The 18,500-nt window shown below is 36.8% G+C and overlaps 1 protein-coding gene across 3 annotated transcripts; it reads left to right on the forward strand.

Annotated features, from left to right (window-relative positions):
* The first annotated feature begins 457 nt into the window (after positions 1 to 457).
* On the forward strand, positions 458 to 2,783 carry LOC107957919 (membrane-anchored ubiquitin-fold protein 6). 3 transcript variants are annotated; one of them, XM_016893545.2, is made up of 3 exons: positions 458 to 1,203; positions 1,701 to 1,871; positions 2,088 to 2,783. In XM_016893545.2, exons 1-3 carry the CDS (start codon positions 1,074 to 1,076, stop codon positions 2,111 to 2,113), a joined length of 327 nt encoding a protein of 108 aa, XP_016749034.1. In that variant the 5' UTR covers positions 458 to 1,073; the 3' UTR covers positions 2,114 to 2,783. The 3 variants fall into 3 exon arrangements, with proteins under 3 accessions (XP_016749034.1, XP_016749035.1, XP_016749033.1); XM_016893546.2 differs by having other exon boundaries at positions 467 to 1,203; positions 2,275 to 2,783; XM_016893544.2 differs by having other exon boundaries at positions 473 to 1,203; positions 2,124 to 2,783.
* The last annotated feature ends 15,717 nt before the right edge of the window (positions 2,784 to 18,500 follow it).

Genomic DNA, 18,500 nt, shown 5'->3' on the forward strand with positions numbered 1-18,500 from the left:
GGTGTTAGATTCTCCATTAAGCAAAATTATATCTTATAATAAAAATGATTCTTCCTTCTCATGTTATCAGTTTTTTGGTGTATGATTCTGATTTCATTTAAGTCATCTTTTACCATTAATTGCAGCAAAATTTAGGTGAAATTTTTATATTCTAGGCCATTAAATTCTGACAGTAAATCAACATGAATCTTTGTACCAACCTAAGGTTTCTTTAGTCCACTGTTTGGTTAGTGGTCCTGGTAAAAGCCAGTCAGATAATGCTTGCTCATAAATTATTGCTAATGTTCTAATGTCACTGTCAGTATCATAATACAAGAATAATGTCTCCATTGTCTGATATTTTTTTCAATTTTCATAAAATTTTACTGTTCAATTCTCAGAATATGAGTTTATTGTTGCTTGTATTAAACATGTTACATGAAATTGACTTAAGCTTACCTTCCAAAAGTTTGCATGTAATAGTATCCAACAACTAAGTCAAAAGAGAAAAAGCAAAAAGAAAACAACCGAATCTGAATAAAACATGTCATCCCACTCAAACAGATGATTTTTGTGTTCACCAGATCAATGAATATAAGCATATATTTTCATTTTAATGGAGTATAAGTAGGGTTATTTTAAGGGGTGATAAAATAAAAGTTTAACTTCCAATACCATTAGATTGTCTGTTAGATTTAGGTAAAAAAGATCTCAGTTGAAAAGTTCATATATTGGTGGCCTGATCATTCTTCTTTCAACATCAAGTTGCAAAAAGCTTTCTTCATTCTCTGATCTATTTATCCTACAATTCAGAATTGTGATCAGTCCCCAGGTCTTAGGTTGATGTCAAACCACTAAAAAGATGCCCTTCTTTTGCAAAAAGAATCTGGGTTTTTAAATTGTTGCCTCTGAAATGTGGGTTTCCCTTTACAAGAAGCAAGCTTTCAATATCATTTGCCAAAAAGAAGGGTTTTTCTTTTTTATAGTGAAATAATTCATTCAATCTGTTTGAGAAAAAACAAGAAAAAAAACTGGTTTTTGTAGAGATTAGCATGAGAGCGTGAGTTTAGATTACTGGTGAAAGATTTTGTTCTATGGCTGGTGAAGATTTGGTGGAACTCAAATTCAGGCTTGCAGATGGAACTGACATTGGTCCAAGCAAGTACAGTCCAGCTACAACTGTGGCATCTCTCAAAGAGATAATACTTGCTCAGTGGCCTAAAGGTTAATTTGCTCAACCCTTTTTTTTCCCCATTTTTACCTGTTTAACAATTGTATGTAACTATGCATCACCGGGTTCTGTGCTTTTATCATGAAAAATGTCTTTGTTATCCATTGCTTCAAAATCAAAAGTATCTGTCTCAAGAATGTCCTGTATTTTCCTTTATGCTTGCTTGCAAATTAGTTCAGTTAGTGAAGAGTGTTTTTTTATTCTTGGATCCACGGCACTGTAACTCAAAGGCACATGATGGTCTTAGATCAAAATAACATGCAAACTTCTTGAGTAATAAAGCTTCACTGATTTAACCTTTTAGATTTCTATTTGTTAATCTAAAGAGGAAGGCAGTCATAAAAGCTTTCTCAGAAACATTTTTCCTCATATAATTCTCCTATTCTGTGATTTATATCTGAACTATTGTGTTGTTTATAACATTCAAAATTGTGCTTGGGTACATAATTGGCTTCTGTTTTTATATGGAAAACTCTGGTCTGTTTTACAGACAAAGAAAATTGCCCAAAGACAACACAAGATGTGAAGCTAATTAATGGTGGAAAGATACTTGAAAACAACAGCACACTTGCTGACTGCACACTACTGGTTGGTGAACTTCCGGGTGGTGTAATCACAATGCATGTGGTTCTTCGCCTTCCTTTGTCAGACAAAAACAATGGTAATCCACTTCATATATGCATTTGATTAATTTGTTAAATCTGTTGTTGGATTTTTGGTTGGTAAAGCTTTGCAGAAGCTAATCAATTTCATAACATCCATGTTTGTTTTCCTATTCTATTTCTCTCTTTTAAACAATAACTACAAGTAGCAAGTGGTGTATTCGTATTGTTTTGTCAAGTCATAATCTCATGTACTGACTTTAGTTAATGATCAGAGCATGTCAACTTATATGGTGATTAACTATCCACAGAGAAACAACAGGATGATACTCCAAAGAAAAGTGGCTGTTCCTGCACCATCTTGTAGCTACCTAATGAGATTTCTGATGCCATTTCCTTGAATGAAAATACCTGTTATATCTGTTGTTGAGTGCCAAATTCCTCAACATTACAATGTTTCAGGATTTTTCAAGTGAAGTGGGGGACGAGAAAGAGAGAGAGCCACAAATAATGGTGAAGCAGAGATGAAGGAAAAAGGTCTGGGACACAAATGGTTGAATTTGTTGTGTTTATTTACATAATATACAGTCGGTTTGCTTTTTAATATTGTGTAGCAAGCTTCAACAACATGACCCTGCAATAGCCTGTGAGTTCACTGCAAGTTTGATCATTTAATGACAGTGAAGAAGCAGGCAATAACTTAAAACTGTAAAGGGTCGTTTCTTTCTCTTAAAGAGTACTAAGGAGACTAGGAGAGGCCGATGAGGACGGAATCTAGTTCCGGGCTTTCACAGATGCCCGTAATATTCTTGACAGTCATCATGTCATGAGTCTCTGTCTAAGAGTTTCAGTCTTTAAAGGACCATATCATTTCCTTATAGACAGTTGAGTGAGACCAGTTTAAAGTATTTCACGTGCAAGTATATAACAAGCTTGTAATTCAAAGCTAATTGCAAGGAATTGCGGTACCATGTATGAAGTATTATTCTTCACCAAGATAATAAGATAAGTAGGAGAAAGAAATCGTATGAACAAACAAAAGAGTTTCTTTAAATCTTGACAACGGATTGATGCCAGATAGGGGACTGACAAGTGACACGGTCAGACCACTATGTAGAGTAAACGGACAAAACAAAAAGAAAGAAAGAGCCAATCCCAAGGCACCTTATGGAGAATTATTACGTGAAAAGACAAAGTAAGCATAAAAAGGGCTCCTGGGAGGTATTTTCTTGTTGAGTTCATTTCCACCATCTTCAGCCTCTTTATTTTCCTTGAAAATTCTGCCCTATACTAACAGTAATCAAAGTGCCAACTCCAACGCCTCTTTTATTATGCGGTTCCAACCTCTCTCATATTCCGAGCTCACATCCTCGCTAGCTTGGAAAAGACACTAACACCTTAAACTCTGCTTTTTCAATGATCTGATCAAAGTCAGCATGACATTACCATTACTTCAAAAAGAAACTAACACAAGGTTCAAACAAATGTGAAAAAAAAAAACAAGTGAAAGTAGTATGGAAGCAATTGTATTTTGGGGTAATTTGCATTTAAAAATAAATAAATAAATTTTTATATATCTAATTTTATTGAAAAAATAGATAAATTAATTTTTATATATTTTGAAAGGTGCAAATTAATCTTTTTTCTATTAAATGATGAGGTGTACAAATTTGAAAATTACTTTTTTTATGGGTAAACTATAAAAATGGTCACCCAACTAATTCTTTTGTTTTATTTTGGTCACCCAATTATTATTATTTATTTAATCACTAAAAATTTTTAAATTAAATATTTTAGTTAAGCTCAACTTATATGGGCTTTATTTTATTAGTCTAGTAACATAATTAGCCTTCTAATGTTTGCACATCCTATCAATTTGATCCTAAATATAATAAATTTAGCCTTCAATGTTTACAAATTTTGTCATTTTAGTTCTAATTCTAAAAAATTCAATAAATCTGACCCTCAATATTTACAAAATTTATCAATTTAGTCCTAACTCTAAAAATTAAAAAAATTAAAAAAAATTCATTGTTAGCCCTTTATAACCCATTGGCTAATTCATGTGAGATATTAAAATAAATAAATAAATAAAAAGGTACCCTTTTTCAAGTCACTTACAAAAAAACTTTAAAAAATCAGGATAAAATTTAATATCTCACATAAGTTAGACAATGAGTTATAAAGGGTTAAAAATGATTTTAAATTTTTAGAGTTAGGACTAAATTGACAGGTTTTGTAAGTATGGAGGGCCAAATTTATTAAAATTTTTAGAGTTAGAACTAAAATGACAAATTTTATAAGCATTGAGGGCTAAATTTGTTGAATTTTTAAAATTTAGAATCAAATTGATAGAATGTGTAAATATTATAGGGCAAATTTTGCTACCAGAATAATAAAAATAATAGCCCACATAAGCTTAGAATGACTAAAATATTTAATTTTAAAAATTTTAATTACTAAATCGAAAAATTAATAGTTAAGTAACTAAAATAGAACAAAAAGTATAATTGGGTGACCATTTTTAAAATTTACCCATAAAAAATAATTTCTAGCATACTCCCGTTAACATTTAAGAACTTATTTATTTTTTGAATTGAGAGTATAAAATGCAATCTAACCAAAACATATAGGCTTCCCAAATACATTTGTAATAGGCCAATTTTGGGCCTCACCTAACCTATAAAAATATGAACAAAATAAACAAAAGCCCAAGACTCATTAACTGTCCATTTACACAGCCAAATCAAAAAATATAAACTACAAGCCCAATATTTGGATGGCCCAATAAGCCCAAACCTAAGGGTCCAAAAGGCCCAAACCCTAGGGTTTCTGAGCCTTCTTTGCACCGCGCCGCTTCCCCCACGTGTCTTGAGCGCACCACTCGCGCCTGGTCCCGAGACCTGACCACCCAAGACGCCTCTGCCACCGTTTTGCACCAAAATGGCCAGTTTTTACCTTCGTTGACCTCGCGCATCTGCAAACAAACCAAAGAAAACAACAGAAGCGGCGACAACAGAGAAAGGGAAGCGTTTTCTTTCCTATTGTAATTGGTTATAAAACCGAAACAAAAATCAGTTTGTAAGGGAGATACAGACGGTTAAGCAAATCAAAAAAACAAAAGGTTGAGTTTCATTCTCTTTTTTCTATTTTTTTCTTTATTTTTTTATTTTCTTTTCTTCTAAAATCATTTTTAAAACAAAAAATAAAAAGGAAGAAAAGAGGGGACTTACCCGAACCTCGGAACCGCGACATCAGAGCCCTACTCTATTGTTGAAATCGACTTTCAAGAGGGAAAACGGAGGTTCTTTTCTTTTATGTTTTTGGACCAAGAAAACACGGCCTTCGGGAGCTGTAAATCAGAGCCAAAAGCCCCATTTCACACCACCTCAACCACCGTTCATAGTGGCGCCGACGTGGCGGTGATGATGGGTTTCTTTGAAACCCTAGCAGAGCACAAACAGAGGGGAAGGAGAGAGCAGGCTCTCTGATTTGTTTTTTTTTTAAAAATAAGGCTAAAATGAATTAAAAAAAAGTTTTGGCTTATTTATACCCAGGCGCGCCCGACCCGTATCCAAAGAAGGATCCGCGCACTTCCCATCATTGGGATATTTATCCAAGGAAGGATCCGCGCACTTCCCATTATTGGGATATTTACGCGTTGGGTCATCCGCCTTTGTAGCGCGTTTTATTGTGGTCCTTTCCTTTTTTTTTTAATTTCTGCCATAGAATTGCGTTTTATTAGATCAATTCGCCTACTTTACTTTAAATTGTTTTGTATATTGATTGTTTCAAATCGCTCTATACTACTCATTTAAAATCGTTTTTTATGACATCTTCCTTCAAACTTGTTTTTATATATTATTTATTTGAAATCATCTCATCATTTATTTTAAAAGGTTTCATGTAGTTTATTTCATTCCTTTGATTATTAATGTTGGTATTTAAGTGACATGTGTTATGCTTCGTTCATTTATATTTTCACATAACTACCATTCGCTTGTATAATATTGTATTCGTATTGTATTATTCTATGATATTGTATTCGTATTGTATTATTCTATGCTCTATGTTATATCTTGGTTTTACCTAATTTAAATCACATCGTATATTAAACTCCAATACATTTATCCAATAAATCATTTTATTTTAACCTAACAATTACACGTTGTTTAAATATCGTACTCGTTACTATCCAAAAACAAATTTCCCAAATTTTACATTTTGGAACATCGAGGAACTGTGCCCTAACTTACGGGGTTTCGATTTTCTCATTGTTTCTAAATAACAAACATCCTTTTCGAGTTTTAAAACACATGGATTTCTAATTAAAATTAAATACAAACTTGCGCTCGGGAGTTCATAGTATTATATTCTAACTTACGGGATGTGATACTTCGATACCTCGAGACAAGGAAATCCTTAACAATCACTTTGCTAATTCAAGCACTTTTAAAATCAACGTTAATAAAAAAGGGGGATCGTATTTTAAAATCCATTCCTGATTTTCAACTTTCGACATCAAGACACCAATTAATCAATTTGGTACCAATTTTTGGGCGTGTCGAGGGTGCTAATCCTTCCTCGCACGTAACCAACTTTCGAACTTGTTCTCTCAAGTTTCGTAGACCAAAAACACCGTTTTCATAAACTAAAACATTTTATTAAAACAAAGGCGGTCCGATCTCACCTAATAAAGATCGGTGGCGACTCTCGTTTTAATTTTCATTGTCAAACAAAGTCGATCCCGTATTTTTTCAAAAATGGTTTCGACAGCTTAGCGACTCCACTGGGGAATTTGAGAGTCGAGCCATAAATTGATTAATTCTTGTCCTTTGTCAAAAATTCAAAATTCGTTTTAAACTTACGATCCCTTCATTGCATTTCATCCGTTTTCGTACGGTTTTTTATCATTTTATTCCCACTTTCTTTATTACTTCGAGTCTTTATGCATATATCCTCGCACATTGCATTGCATGACCGCTGTGGTCACACCTTTAAGTGAAAGTGAGAAACTACTCCTTCGTAAGGTCTTCACCTCCGCATAGGATAATGGATCGCTTTCGGGATACATCCGTACCTGCGTCTTCGTGAGAGTTTCATCTCCGTATAGCCGTAGGGAAATGTATTCCCCTGAATCGAACTCGGTCCATATAAGCCTATAATGGGTAAAGATCGAGAAATCTGTCGGTTCAGGTACCTTACTTTAGAACCAAACCACATGTAATGGGCCCTAAGAGCCTACCCTAGGTAGAACCACTCCAAACCCTAGTGGTTACCCAAATAGGTGCTTAATTATTTCATGTTTACTTTGAGTTCTATTCTTTGTTTTAATACTGACTTGTTGTGTTTTGTTGTTATTGAATGACATCTCACCATAAAAGGGTGTTGATTCACGTTCGGTTACTAGATAGGAGAGTTTAACATGGAAAAAGGATTTCTTGATAGAGTGGAGGATAATGCGGCCGTCTGAGTATGGTCCGAAAGAATGCAACAAGAGAAGGGAGATAGTTTGGCCGAGGGATATGAATCAGAGTTGTGGGATTTCATTCGCATCAGTGTGACTCAGAACAACCTGCAAGAATTAAGGGATATATGGAATAGTTGGAATAGCGAGGTCAATCAGCTTTTTTACTGTAACTACAGTGACCTACCCTATTTGCTCGATGTAAAGGTAGACAAATACTTGTTCCAGGCCCTCGCACAGTTTTGGAACCCCGCTTACAGTTGCTTCACCTTTGGAGGAGTCGATTTGGTACCTACTGTGGAGGAATACATGGCGTTACTTAATTGCCCGAAGGTTCAGGCCTACGGAGCTTATTCAAGACCTGTTAATGTCCCGACCTTTTTGACGAAATTGATGAAGACCACGGGGATGAGCGAACAATGGGTTGCAGCTCGGATCAAGCAGAAAGGGGATAGTAAATGTATTCCTTGAAGGAATTTGAGAGACTTAATTTTAGCACATCCAGACATGAAAAAGAGGGTTGACGTTTTCGTCTTAAGCCTCTACGATTTGATTATCTTTCTTAAGGCATTAGGACATGTAGATGAAGCCGTCTCGGATTTATTCGATCACCTCGATAAAGGTACCACACCCGTCCCAGCAATCTTAGCAGAAACTTTCAGATCCTTGAATACATGTCGGAGAGCGGGCGAAGGAAGATTTATTGGTTGTGCACAGCTTCTATTGGCTTGGTTCCATAGCCATTTTTGGAAGGTAGAAAAGGTTTCCTATCGGGTCTTCTCCAAGGACTATTCTCCACTAAGAGAATTGGTGGCTACATCGAGGCGAGACGACATTTCAGAAGAGAAATGGATAATTATCCTCCAGAATTTGCGAGTCGATGATGTTAAATGAAGGGCTCTGTGGTTGATCCCTGACGAGATCTTATATCGGTGCAGTGATTTTGATTGGGTCCTTTTGGCTGGAATATGGGGAGCCGTTGGATACGCTCCACTAATGGTGTTAAGGCAGTATCGATCAAGGCAGTTGATACCAGTAACGCAAGGGTTGGCACAATGTGAGTTCCCCTTTAAAGATAACAATTATAAGAGGAGGGTTCGCGAGATATCGATGCTTGGAACCAAACTCGAAGAATGAAAAGATTCACCACGGGTCCGATGACAACCCCCGAGTATGAATGGTGGTGGGTAAAAGGGTCAACGACAACATTCCAATGCCAAGTTAGGAAAATGCCCGACCGATAGAAGAATATTTTCAAGTGGTCCCATCCGAGTTAGAAATTATCAAGCAAGACTTTGAGAGAAGGAGCTCGAAATTGGGAAAAAAGATAGAGCAGTTAGAGGAGGAAAAGATGCGGCTAGTATTGGATGTCGATATCCATAAGCTAGAGGCTGAGAAGTTAAGGAAAGGGAAGAATAAAGCTGAAGAGGACTTGGATAGTCTAAAGATCGATTATAAGAAGCTGCTTGTGTCAATAAGAACTGCCGGTTTGGGTAAGCCGTAGGATCAGTGGCGTCAAGAAATTGAAAAAGAAAAGGCCAAAGCTGATCATTGGGAGAAGAAGTTCCAAGATGTTCGAGTGCGGGAAGATGTTTCGAAAAAGAGTTTGTCAGAAAGCCAGAGCGAAAAAGAGAAACTACAAGCTCGGATAGTTGAATTGGAAAAATTGCTACATTTACATCGTAGCCGTAACTCGATAACTGTAACACCTCCTAACCCTAAACCGTTACCGAAACGAGGTTATGAGGCATTACCGGACATATCAGACAACTTACTAATAATTTACAATTAATATAACTTTTATGGTATAATATAATAATTGAGTCCCTATCTTGAACTCTCAAAGTTCAAGCACGTGTTAAAAGTAGAACGGAACTTGTTCGAATATTCTGAATTTTTTTTATAAAAATTTCGGTCTGCTTATTTTTACCTAAAACCTTCTGCAAATTCAAACTAAAACAACCAGCACCAATTTTTCACATTCATATAACTAATATTTATATCATTAACATAATTTCAACTTAATAACTATTATAGCATCATTCAAAATTGATTAAAAACTTCATTCATTTAACAACTTAATGTTCATGTATCAAAATATCATATACTTTTCTTACCATTTCATTTAACCATCTAAATCTTATAATTCAACCTTCACTACCCAAAGTAATATGCTTATTCAAGTGACTATATAACACCTATGTACATGCCACCTTTACCCAAAAGAAAAATATACATCACCAAATTTGTGTTGGAGTCGGGAATGTTCTGGATGCTGAACCGGGACACTTGACTTCTACTAACCTGCGCACGGAAACAACCGTACGCTGAGTATGGATATACTCAGTGATATTACCATAATTCAAATTATATCAACAATAGTAAAAACATAAATATTAAAATACCTAACAATTAATGTCATATGTACTAATTCATAAATCAATTTATTTTCTCAAACTTAAATTTATATCACTTATGAATATACATTTCATACTTTTCTCTTATTATCACAATTCCAATTTCAATTCGTAATTCAATTTATTTTTCTCGTTTCAATGCCTCAAATTCACATTTCAATTTTTCACCCTATTAACGTAACTCGGACTTTGGCGGATACACGGATCCAACCAAACACACCAATATGGCACCCAGTGCCTCATCGGATAGTTCGAAGTAATAGTTGACACCCAGTGTCTCATCGGCCTAGCCGAAGTAAAGTTGGTACCCAGTACCTCATCGAATCTATCCGAAGAAATATAGTGACACCCAGTGTCTCATCGACTCGAGGTCGAAGTATCCCTGAACACTTCCAATCCTATGGCATGCCAACTATATCCGACTCAGCCCGACTAGTTAATAGGGTATTCAATTCACTTTCTCAATCCTATATCACTTTCAATTCACAATTCAAATCACCAATCATTTTTCAATCAATACGCTTTTCAAATAATTACATCTTCCATAATTCACTTATTCAATTCAATTTGATTCAATTTGCATCACTTTCATTTTCACTCAATATTCATATCAATTTCACATACTTACCTCAAGTCTTACTTACCATACATAACAATAAAAAAAATTCAGCAATCAATAATAATTAAAATTCGAATTATAGTAATACACACCGTAATTCTCCCGTTTTAGTACTCGATGAATTTCTCCTTTCCTTTCGATGTTGATGCTTCAGGTTCTTTGTTGGCTACGAAAATAATAATTTATAATCATCAATACAACATGATTCAATTTAATTCATGAGCCTAAACATGCAAATTTAACCATTTTTAATGTATATATATAATTTCACCATTAAGCTGTCTACTTGAGTCATTGTTACTAAATTATTTATATCTTGAGCTACGAAACTCCAAATTAATATCCGTAAATTTTCCTTAAAACTACACTCATATATCTTCTAATCATAAAATTTCCAGAATTTTTGGTCTAGCCATTTAATACAGTTTATTCGTTAAATACTCCCTTGTTATTTTATTTGACAGTTCTGACCTCTCTCTACTAAAACTAAATTATCTCATTGTACAGAACTCGAATAAGGTTCTTGTTTATTTATTTTGAAACTAAATTCATTAAGGAGTTCACATATATAAATTACACTCCATAATAATATTTGTACAATTTTTAATGATTTTCCAAAGTTAAAACAGGGCATCTCGAAATCACCCCGAACCAGTATTACAAAATTTCAAATATCTCTTGATTCATCAATTAATTGCTTACACTGTTTCTACTATAAGAAACTAGACTCAATGAACTTTAATTCCATATTTTTTTCATCCTCTAGTTCAATTTATAAAAATTTTAGTGAATTTTCAAAGTCAGACCATTGCTACTTCCCAAAACTGTTTTGATGAAAAATGTTAATAACCAAATTTATAACACCAATTCACACCTTATTCCTATTCAAATTTCATTTAAACTCAAATTTAACTATTAAATTTTCAACATATTTTCTTAATTCCGAATTTTCCTCAATCTAGTCCCTAAAACACAAAACTTATAGCTTACTTTGCAATTCAATCCTTATATCTATTCTAACTTGAATTTCGTTCAATTAAACCCCTATTTCATCATTTTATTCAACATGAACTTTGTTTAAAAACCTAAGAACTTCCAAACTAACAAGTTAATTTCATCAAAAACTTGTTTTAAGACTTCTAAAATATCAAACTTATGAAAAAATGACTTGATTGAGCTTACCAATTAACTCCAAGCTTCATAAACCTTATTTCCCCTTTTCTTTCTTCTTTCCTTTCTTTCTCCCCCGTTCTTCTCTGTTTCGTTTGCTTTCATTCTGTTTCTTTTAACTTATTTGTTTCTTTTATATATAATAATAATATAATATAATATAATATACTTAATTATTAAATAAATATATATTTTTTTAATCAATAAAATCTTTGATATTTTCCACGTTAAACCGCCTCAGCTATAGGAAATGGTTTAATTTCCTCTTAAGTCCTTCTAATTTTTCTTTAATCTATAATTAAACTTTTACTCTTATTCAATTTAATCCTTTTACTAATTACTCTAAATTAAGCTAAATTTACTTAATTAAAACCTAATTAAACACACTACTAGACTCATAAATATTTTTAATAATTATTTTCGAACTTATTTCACTAAGACGGGGCCCGATAACACACTTTTCTGGTGCCCACGGATTTTGGGTTGTTACAGTAACTGTGCTGAGGACCAGCCTGAGCAAGATCGAGGAGATGAAAATTAAAATAGAGGAACTCGAGACGACACTACAAGATAGTAAAAGTAGAGTAGAGTTTCTCAAGGCAAACAATGAACATTACAAAACACAACTTTACCAATCTCAAGATCAGATCAGAAATAGAGATTATGTCATGGGTGAAGCCGTGGCTTAAGTTAGAGAGGTAGCTGATCATCTGCAAACCTTGGCAGTTCAGGCTGATGTATTAAGCCTAAAATACGAGTCAGAATCGGATCGAGGCTGAAACTTAGCTTGGCTTCTTAGGAAAATTAAGGCTTTAGGTATTAGGGCAAAGTCATATATGTAATCGTCTGTTCTATGTAAAGAAATTTTTCTTCTAGTAAAAGTTCTTCTAATGAAATTGAATTAGAATCAACGCCTATTTTTGCATTCATGCATTTGTATTACATTACATCATATGCATTAAAGGCCATAAAAAGATTCTAATTAATTAAAAATGTTTCAGTAACCTGGAAACCGACGAAAATCTCCCGAATACACATCCCTACGGTACAAGGAAGAAAACTGAAGCAATGGATAAAAAGCTCGAGAGACTGGAGTAAATGCAGAAAGAGATGCAGGAGCAGATGCAAGCGCAAGTGCAAGAACAGTTAGCAAAAATCCAGCAAAAAATGAGGGACCAAATGCTGGAATCCCAAAGAAGTATGATGGAAGAGTTGACCCGATTACTGACTTGTAGGCCGGACAAAGGAAAGGGTCCTATGGCCGATATGGGAAATAATAATGGAGATTCCCTCTACCCCCCTGGTTTTACCCCAGCAAACGCTCAAGCGCAGCATGAGACACACACGCAGAGGCCATCCATTACTGAGGATCCCCTCTACCCCCCTGGTTTCACCCCGGTGAATGCTTAAACGTAACTCGAGCGACACATGCGAAGACCGTTCGTTACGATTAGGCCTTAGTAATTTCAGGCTGATACCTCGATGCCAATCAATTATCAAACGGGATCAGGCTCTAATCTCGAGGATAACCCTATCAATCCTACAATCCCTGATCTGGATAATATGGCAGAAGAAGAAAGAGCGAGAACAGGGCTCTCGAAAGAATTGGAAGACCGATGCAAGTAGTTAGAGGAAAAATTCAGAGTGATGGAAAGTGCTAACTATCATTGTAGGATCGACGCTAAAGATTTGAGCTTGGTCCCATACCTAGTCCTCCATCCTAAGTTCAAAATCCCAGACTTTGAAAAATACAATAGAACTAGCTGTCCAGAGGCTCACATCACCATGTTTTGTCGAAGAATGGCAGGGTATGTTCACAATGAGCAATTATTAATCCATTGCTTTCAAGACAGTGTGTTCGGGTCTACGGCCAAATGGTACAACCAACTAAGTCGCGCGCAAATCCATTCATGGAAAGACTTGGCACAAGCCTTCATGAAGCAATACGGCTACGTGACAAACATAGCACCCGATCGAATCACGTTACAAAACATGGAAAAGAAACAAAGTGAGAGTTTTAGACAGTATGCCCAAAGACGGAGAGAGGTAGCAACGCAAGTCCAACCACCTCTACTAGAGAAGGAAACGACTATGCTTTTTGTCAACACTCTGAAAGCTCCATTTATCAACCACATGTTGGGAAGCGCTACTAAGAGCTTCTCGGACATAGTAATGTCAGAAGAGATGGTAGAGAACGTGATAAGATGTGGGAAGATCGAAACAGGGGAAAAGAAATCAGCTCTGAGAAGGAAAGAAAATGAAGTGAACAATGTGAGCGTATAGAATAAGAGTTATTCTAAGCCAGTCACTGTGAGCCAACCAAAGACGGTGACTACCAGCCATCAGGGCTCTGCAAGACAAGATTCAAACCCGAGGCCTAACACGGAAAGAGTCCAGTTCACGCCTATCCCAATGTCATACAGGGAGTTGTATCAGAATTTACTCGATGCCCATGTGGTGTCACCTTACTACTTAAAACCCCTACAGCCTCCATTCCTTAAGTGGTATGACGCAAACGCTTAATGCGAATATCATGGAGGAATCTCGAGACATACGATTGAGAACTGCACTGCCTTCAAAAAGGTAGTCGAAAGGCTCATAGGCATGGGCGTTGTGAAGTTCAATGAGCCCACAGGACCTAATGTGGCAAAGAATCCGTTACCTAGTCATTCAGACAAAGGGGTAAACGCGATAATTGAAAATGGAAGGAGGAGAACCAAGTTTGATGTATCAGAGGTAAAAACCCCGTTAAAATGGGTTTGAAAAAGGATGATGGAAAGAGGTTTAATCACAAGATTCAAAGAAAATACCTAGAGAAGCAAGAAAATACTGCGAGTTTTATGCCGATGAAGGCCATGACATCCAAGAATACAATAAGTTCAGATCTATAGTACAAAATCTAATGGACAATAAGGGATGGAATTTTACGAAAAAAGTGAGGGATCAGAGGAATGAACAATGAAGCAGGAATACAAATGACGCCGAGAGTCATAATTCAGAAGCCGGTATCCTTCCCTTCCAAGGATAGTAAAAGGGTTCCCTGGAATTACGACTGCAACATGACAATCTCGGGTAGGGAGAACCCGGCCAGTGCTTCAAGAGAGAACCAAGATGTAGGTTTCTATACACGCAGCGGGAGACGTTATGACCCTACAAGTACAGAAACTGAAACTGTTAAAGGAAAGACCCTAATAGCCGAGCAAAGAAAGGAAAAGGCGGTCAAGTTCGAAACACCAATCAACGAGCCAGTAACCTAGAAGGAAGCTAGAGAATTCCTAAAATTCTTAAAGCATAATGAGTACAGTGTGGTTGAACAGTTACACAAGCAACCGGCTCGTATCTCGGTGCTAGCTTTGCTCTTGAGTTCGGAGATACATCGAAGCGCGTTAATGAAAGTACTGAACGAAACTTACGTTGTGGATGATATATCTGCCAACAAGCTAGACCGTCTCGTCAATAATATAAGCGCCAATAATTTTATATTTTTCAATGATGATGAAATACCGCCGGGGGGTATGGGGTCAACAAAAGCGCTACACGTTACCACCCACTGTAAAGGGTATACACTACCGGAAGTGTTGATTGACAATTGGTCTGCGCTAAATATTCTACCCCTATCTACGTTGAATAGGTTGCCAGTTGATAGTTCCCATATGAAGTCATGCCAAAACGTAGTGAGGGTATTTGACGGTACTGAAAGGAAGGTAATGGGGAGGATCGAAATACCTCTTTTAATCGGTCCAAGCACATACGAGATAGATTTCTTAGTGATGGACATCAAGTCCTCTTACAATTGTCTATTGGGAAGGCCATGGATTCACTCAGCAGGGGCAATGCCGTCATCGCTGCATTAAAAGCTCAAATTTGTAACGGAGGGCCTACTGGTGACCGTAAATGCAGAAGAAGATACCATTGCGTCCGTTACCAGCGAGACACCATATGTAGGGACAGATGATGAAGCAATAGAATGCTTTTTTCGATCATTAGAATTTGTGAACGCAACCTTTATTGTCGAAGGGAACAAAGTCTCGGTGCCCAAAATCTCCAAAACTACCAAGATGGGCTTGCAATTGACAGTGGAGAAAGGAGCTGTGCCTGGAAAGGGGCTTAGAAGAAATTTACAAGGAAGGATCAAAGCACCCATGCTCACGGACAAACGAAACCGTTTTGGCTTAGGGTACAAGCCAGATGCAAGGCAGAGGAAAAAGGAAATAGAGAAGAAATAAGAGAGGAGAATAGTACGCTTAAATGGAGAAGAGGTCAAGTGGGAGCCAATGACCTTTCCCCACATATCCAGAACATTCGTGTCGGGAGGAACCATTTACTCTGAAGAAAAATTGATAGAAAAAAGGGCTGTTTTGAGCATTAACGCCATATCCGAGGAAGAAACAAGAGAAGATGATCAATTAGGCATTTGCCCATACGTGCCTGGGAGCGTTTTAAACAATTGGACCGCGGAGGAGATCCCTGTAACTTTTAAAATTAACTCAGAGTAATGTCTAAAACAAGCTTATTGCTCTAAGCCTAGGGGCAATAAGAATCCTTTTGTGAAATAGGTTTTTATCCAGTATCGTTGTTTCAATAAAAATGCATCTTTGCGTATCATCTTGAGCAAATATTCTTTTATTCTTTCCATTTCATTCATAACCATACCACCAATAAATATTCTTAGATTCTTTTATTCTTTGGACTATTTCTTCATTTCTATAACAGGTCTCCAGATATCAATGACATGAGTAACGCTGCTACCGACTCAGAGTTTCCTTTTGAGCAAGATGAGTGTAGGGAGGATTCTCAGGATTTTGAAGATGACTGAAACTGTAACCTATCTCCGGATTTGTTAAGGATGGTAAAACAAGATGAGAAGCAAATCTTTCCTCGCAAGGAGCCAGTGGAAATCGTGAACTTAGGAGAAGGAAAAGAGGTGAAAATTAGAGCCAGTATCGCCGTGGAGACAAAACGAGATCTCATTGAGCTACTACAAGAATTCAAAGATGTCTTCGCATGGTCATATCAAGACATGCCTGGGTTAAATACTGATATTGTGGTACCCCGCATCCCCATAAAGGAAAAGTGCAAGCCAGTTCAACAGAAACTTCGAAGAATGAGACCTAATGTTTTGTTGAAGATAAAAGAAGAGGTCAAGAAGTAATTTGACGCCGGTTTCTTACAAGTGGTTCAGTACTCAGAATGGGTAGCTAATATAATCTCTGTCCCTAAGAAAAATGGGAAGGTACGAATGTGTGTGGACTATCGAGACCTAAACAAAGCCAGCCCAAAAAATAATTTCCCGTTGCCTCACATTGATACGTTAGTGGATAACACGGCAGGATACTCACTCTTCTCCTTCATGGACGGTTTCTCGGGATACAACCAGATAAAGATGCATTTCGAAGACATGAAAAAGACCACATTCGTGACCATGTGGGGGACAATCTGTTATAAGGTGATGCCATTTGGACTAAAGAATGCAGGAGCAACATATCAGAGAGGTAGGGTAACTCTATTCCATGACATGATGCATAAGGAGATCGAAGTTTACGTCGATGACATGATTGCAAAATCCAAGACAGAAAATGAGCACGTACAAGTCTTAAGGAAACTATTTTTAAGATTAAGAAAGTTCCAGCTAAAGCTCAATCCCGCGAAATGTACTTTTGGCGCCAGGTCAGGAAAGTTATTGGGATTCGTGGTCAGTAAAAAGGGGATCAAAATCGACCCAGACAAAGTCAAAGCCATACAAGAATTACCTCCGCCACGCACTCAAAAAGAAGTTTGAGGTTTCCTAGGAAGGCTAAATTACATCGCTCGGTTCATTTCACAACTAACAGAGAAGTGTGACCTGATATTCCGCCTCCTTAGGAAACACAACCCATGTGTATGGGACGAGGAGTGTCAAAGAACTTTCGATAAAGTCAAGCATTATCCCTTTACGAGTAATTGGATTTTGATTGCACAAATAACATGGCAGAGTATGAAGCATGCATCATGGGTATCCATGCAGCTATTGAACGCAAAATCAAGGTGCTAGAAGTATATGGGGATTCTGTATTAGTGATCTATCAGCTCAAAGGTGAATGGGAGACAAAAGACTCTAAATTGATCAATTACTAAAAGCTGATTCTAGAGTTATTTGAGGAGTTTGACGATATCACTTTTTGCTATCTCCCACGAGATGAAAACCAGATGGCCGACACCCTGGTAACTTTAGCTTCTATGATCAAAGTGAACAAGCAAGAGGATGTGAAGCCTATCCAGATGAGTATCTATGAGGCTCCGGCTCCTTGCTACAACGTTGACGAACAGGAGGAAAAAGACGATCACCCTTGGTATCAGAATATATTGCAATATGTGAGAAATCGTGAATACCCAGACCAAGCAACAGAAAATGATAAAAGGACATTGAGAAGGCTAGCCAGTGACTATGTCTTGGACGGGGAGATCCTATATAAAAGAAGAAAGGATCAGGTGCTCTTAAGATGCGTGGATGCTGTCGAGGCTAAGCAGATCTTGGAAGAGGTCCATGAGGGTGTCTGCGGAACACACGCCAATGATTTCACAATGGCCAGACAAATCATAAAACCCGGATATTATTGGTCCACCATGGAAGGGGATTGCATCAACTATGCAAAAAAGTGCCATAAGTGCCAAATCTACGGAGATAAGATTCATATACCTCCTTCACCTCTTCATGTCATGACTTCTCAATGGCCTTTCTCCATGTGGGGCATGGACGTCATTGGGCCAATCTCACCGAAAGCGTCTAATGGCCACCGATTCATCTTTGTGGTTATCGATTACTTCACCAAGTGAATAGAAGCCACTTCTTATGCCAACGTCACGAAATTAGCAGTCAGCAAGTTCTTAAAGAAAGAGATCATATGTCGATATGGAATGCTTGAGAGGATCATATCAAACAATGCACTGAACTTGAATAACAGTACGATAGCGGAAGTTTGTAACCAATTCAAGATCAAACACCATAACTCATTACCGTATCGCCAAAAAATGTATG

The sequence above is a fragment of the Gossypium hirsutum genome, chromosome A05 (assembly GCF_007990345.1).
Source record: "Gossypium hirsutum isolate 1008001.06 chromosome A05, Gossypium_hirsutum_v2.1, whole genome shotgun sequence".
NCBI lineage: Eukaryota > Viridiplantae > Streptophyta > Magnoliopsida > Malvales > Malvaceae > Gossypium > Gossypium hirsutum.

Excerpts from the sequence above, each read along its gene's own strand:
- LOC107957919 (XM_016893544.2), top strand. The coding sequence starts at position 1,074 with ATGGCTGGTGAAGATTTGGTGGAACTCAAATTCAGGCTTGCAGATGGA. Across the intron at positions 1,204-1,700 it reads ACTTGCTCAGTGGCCTAAAG|ACAAAGAAAATTGCCCAAAG; the intron begins GTTAATTTGCTC and ends TCTGTTTTACAG. Across the intron at positions 1,872-2,123 it reads TTTGTCAGACAAAAACAATG|AGAAACAACAGGATGATACT; the intron begins GTAATCCACTTC and ends AACTATCCACAG.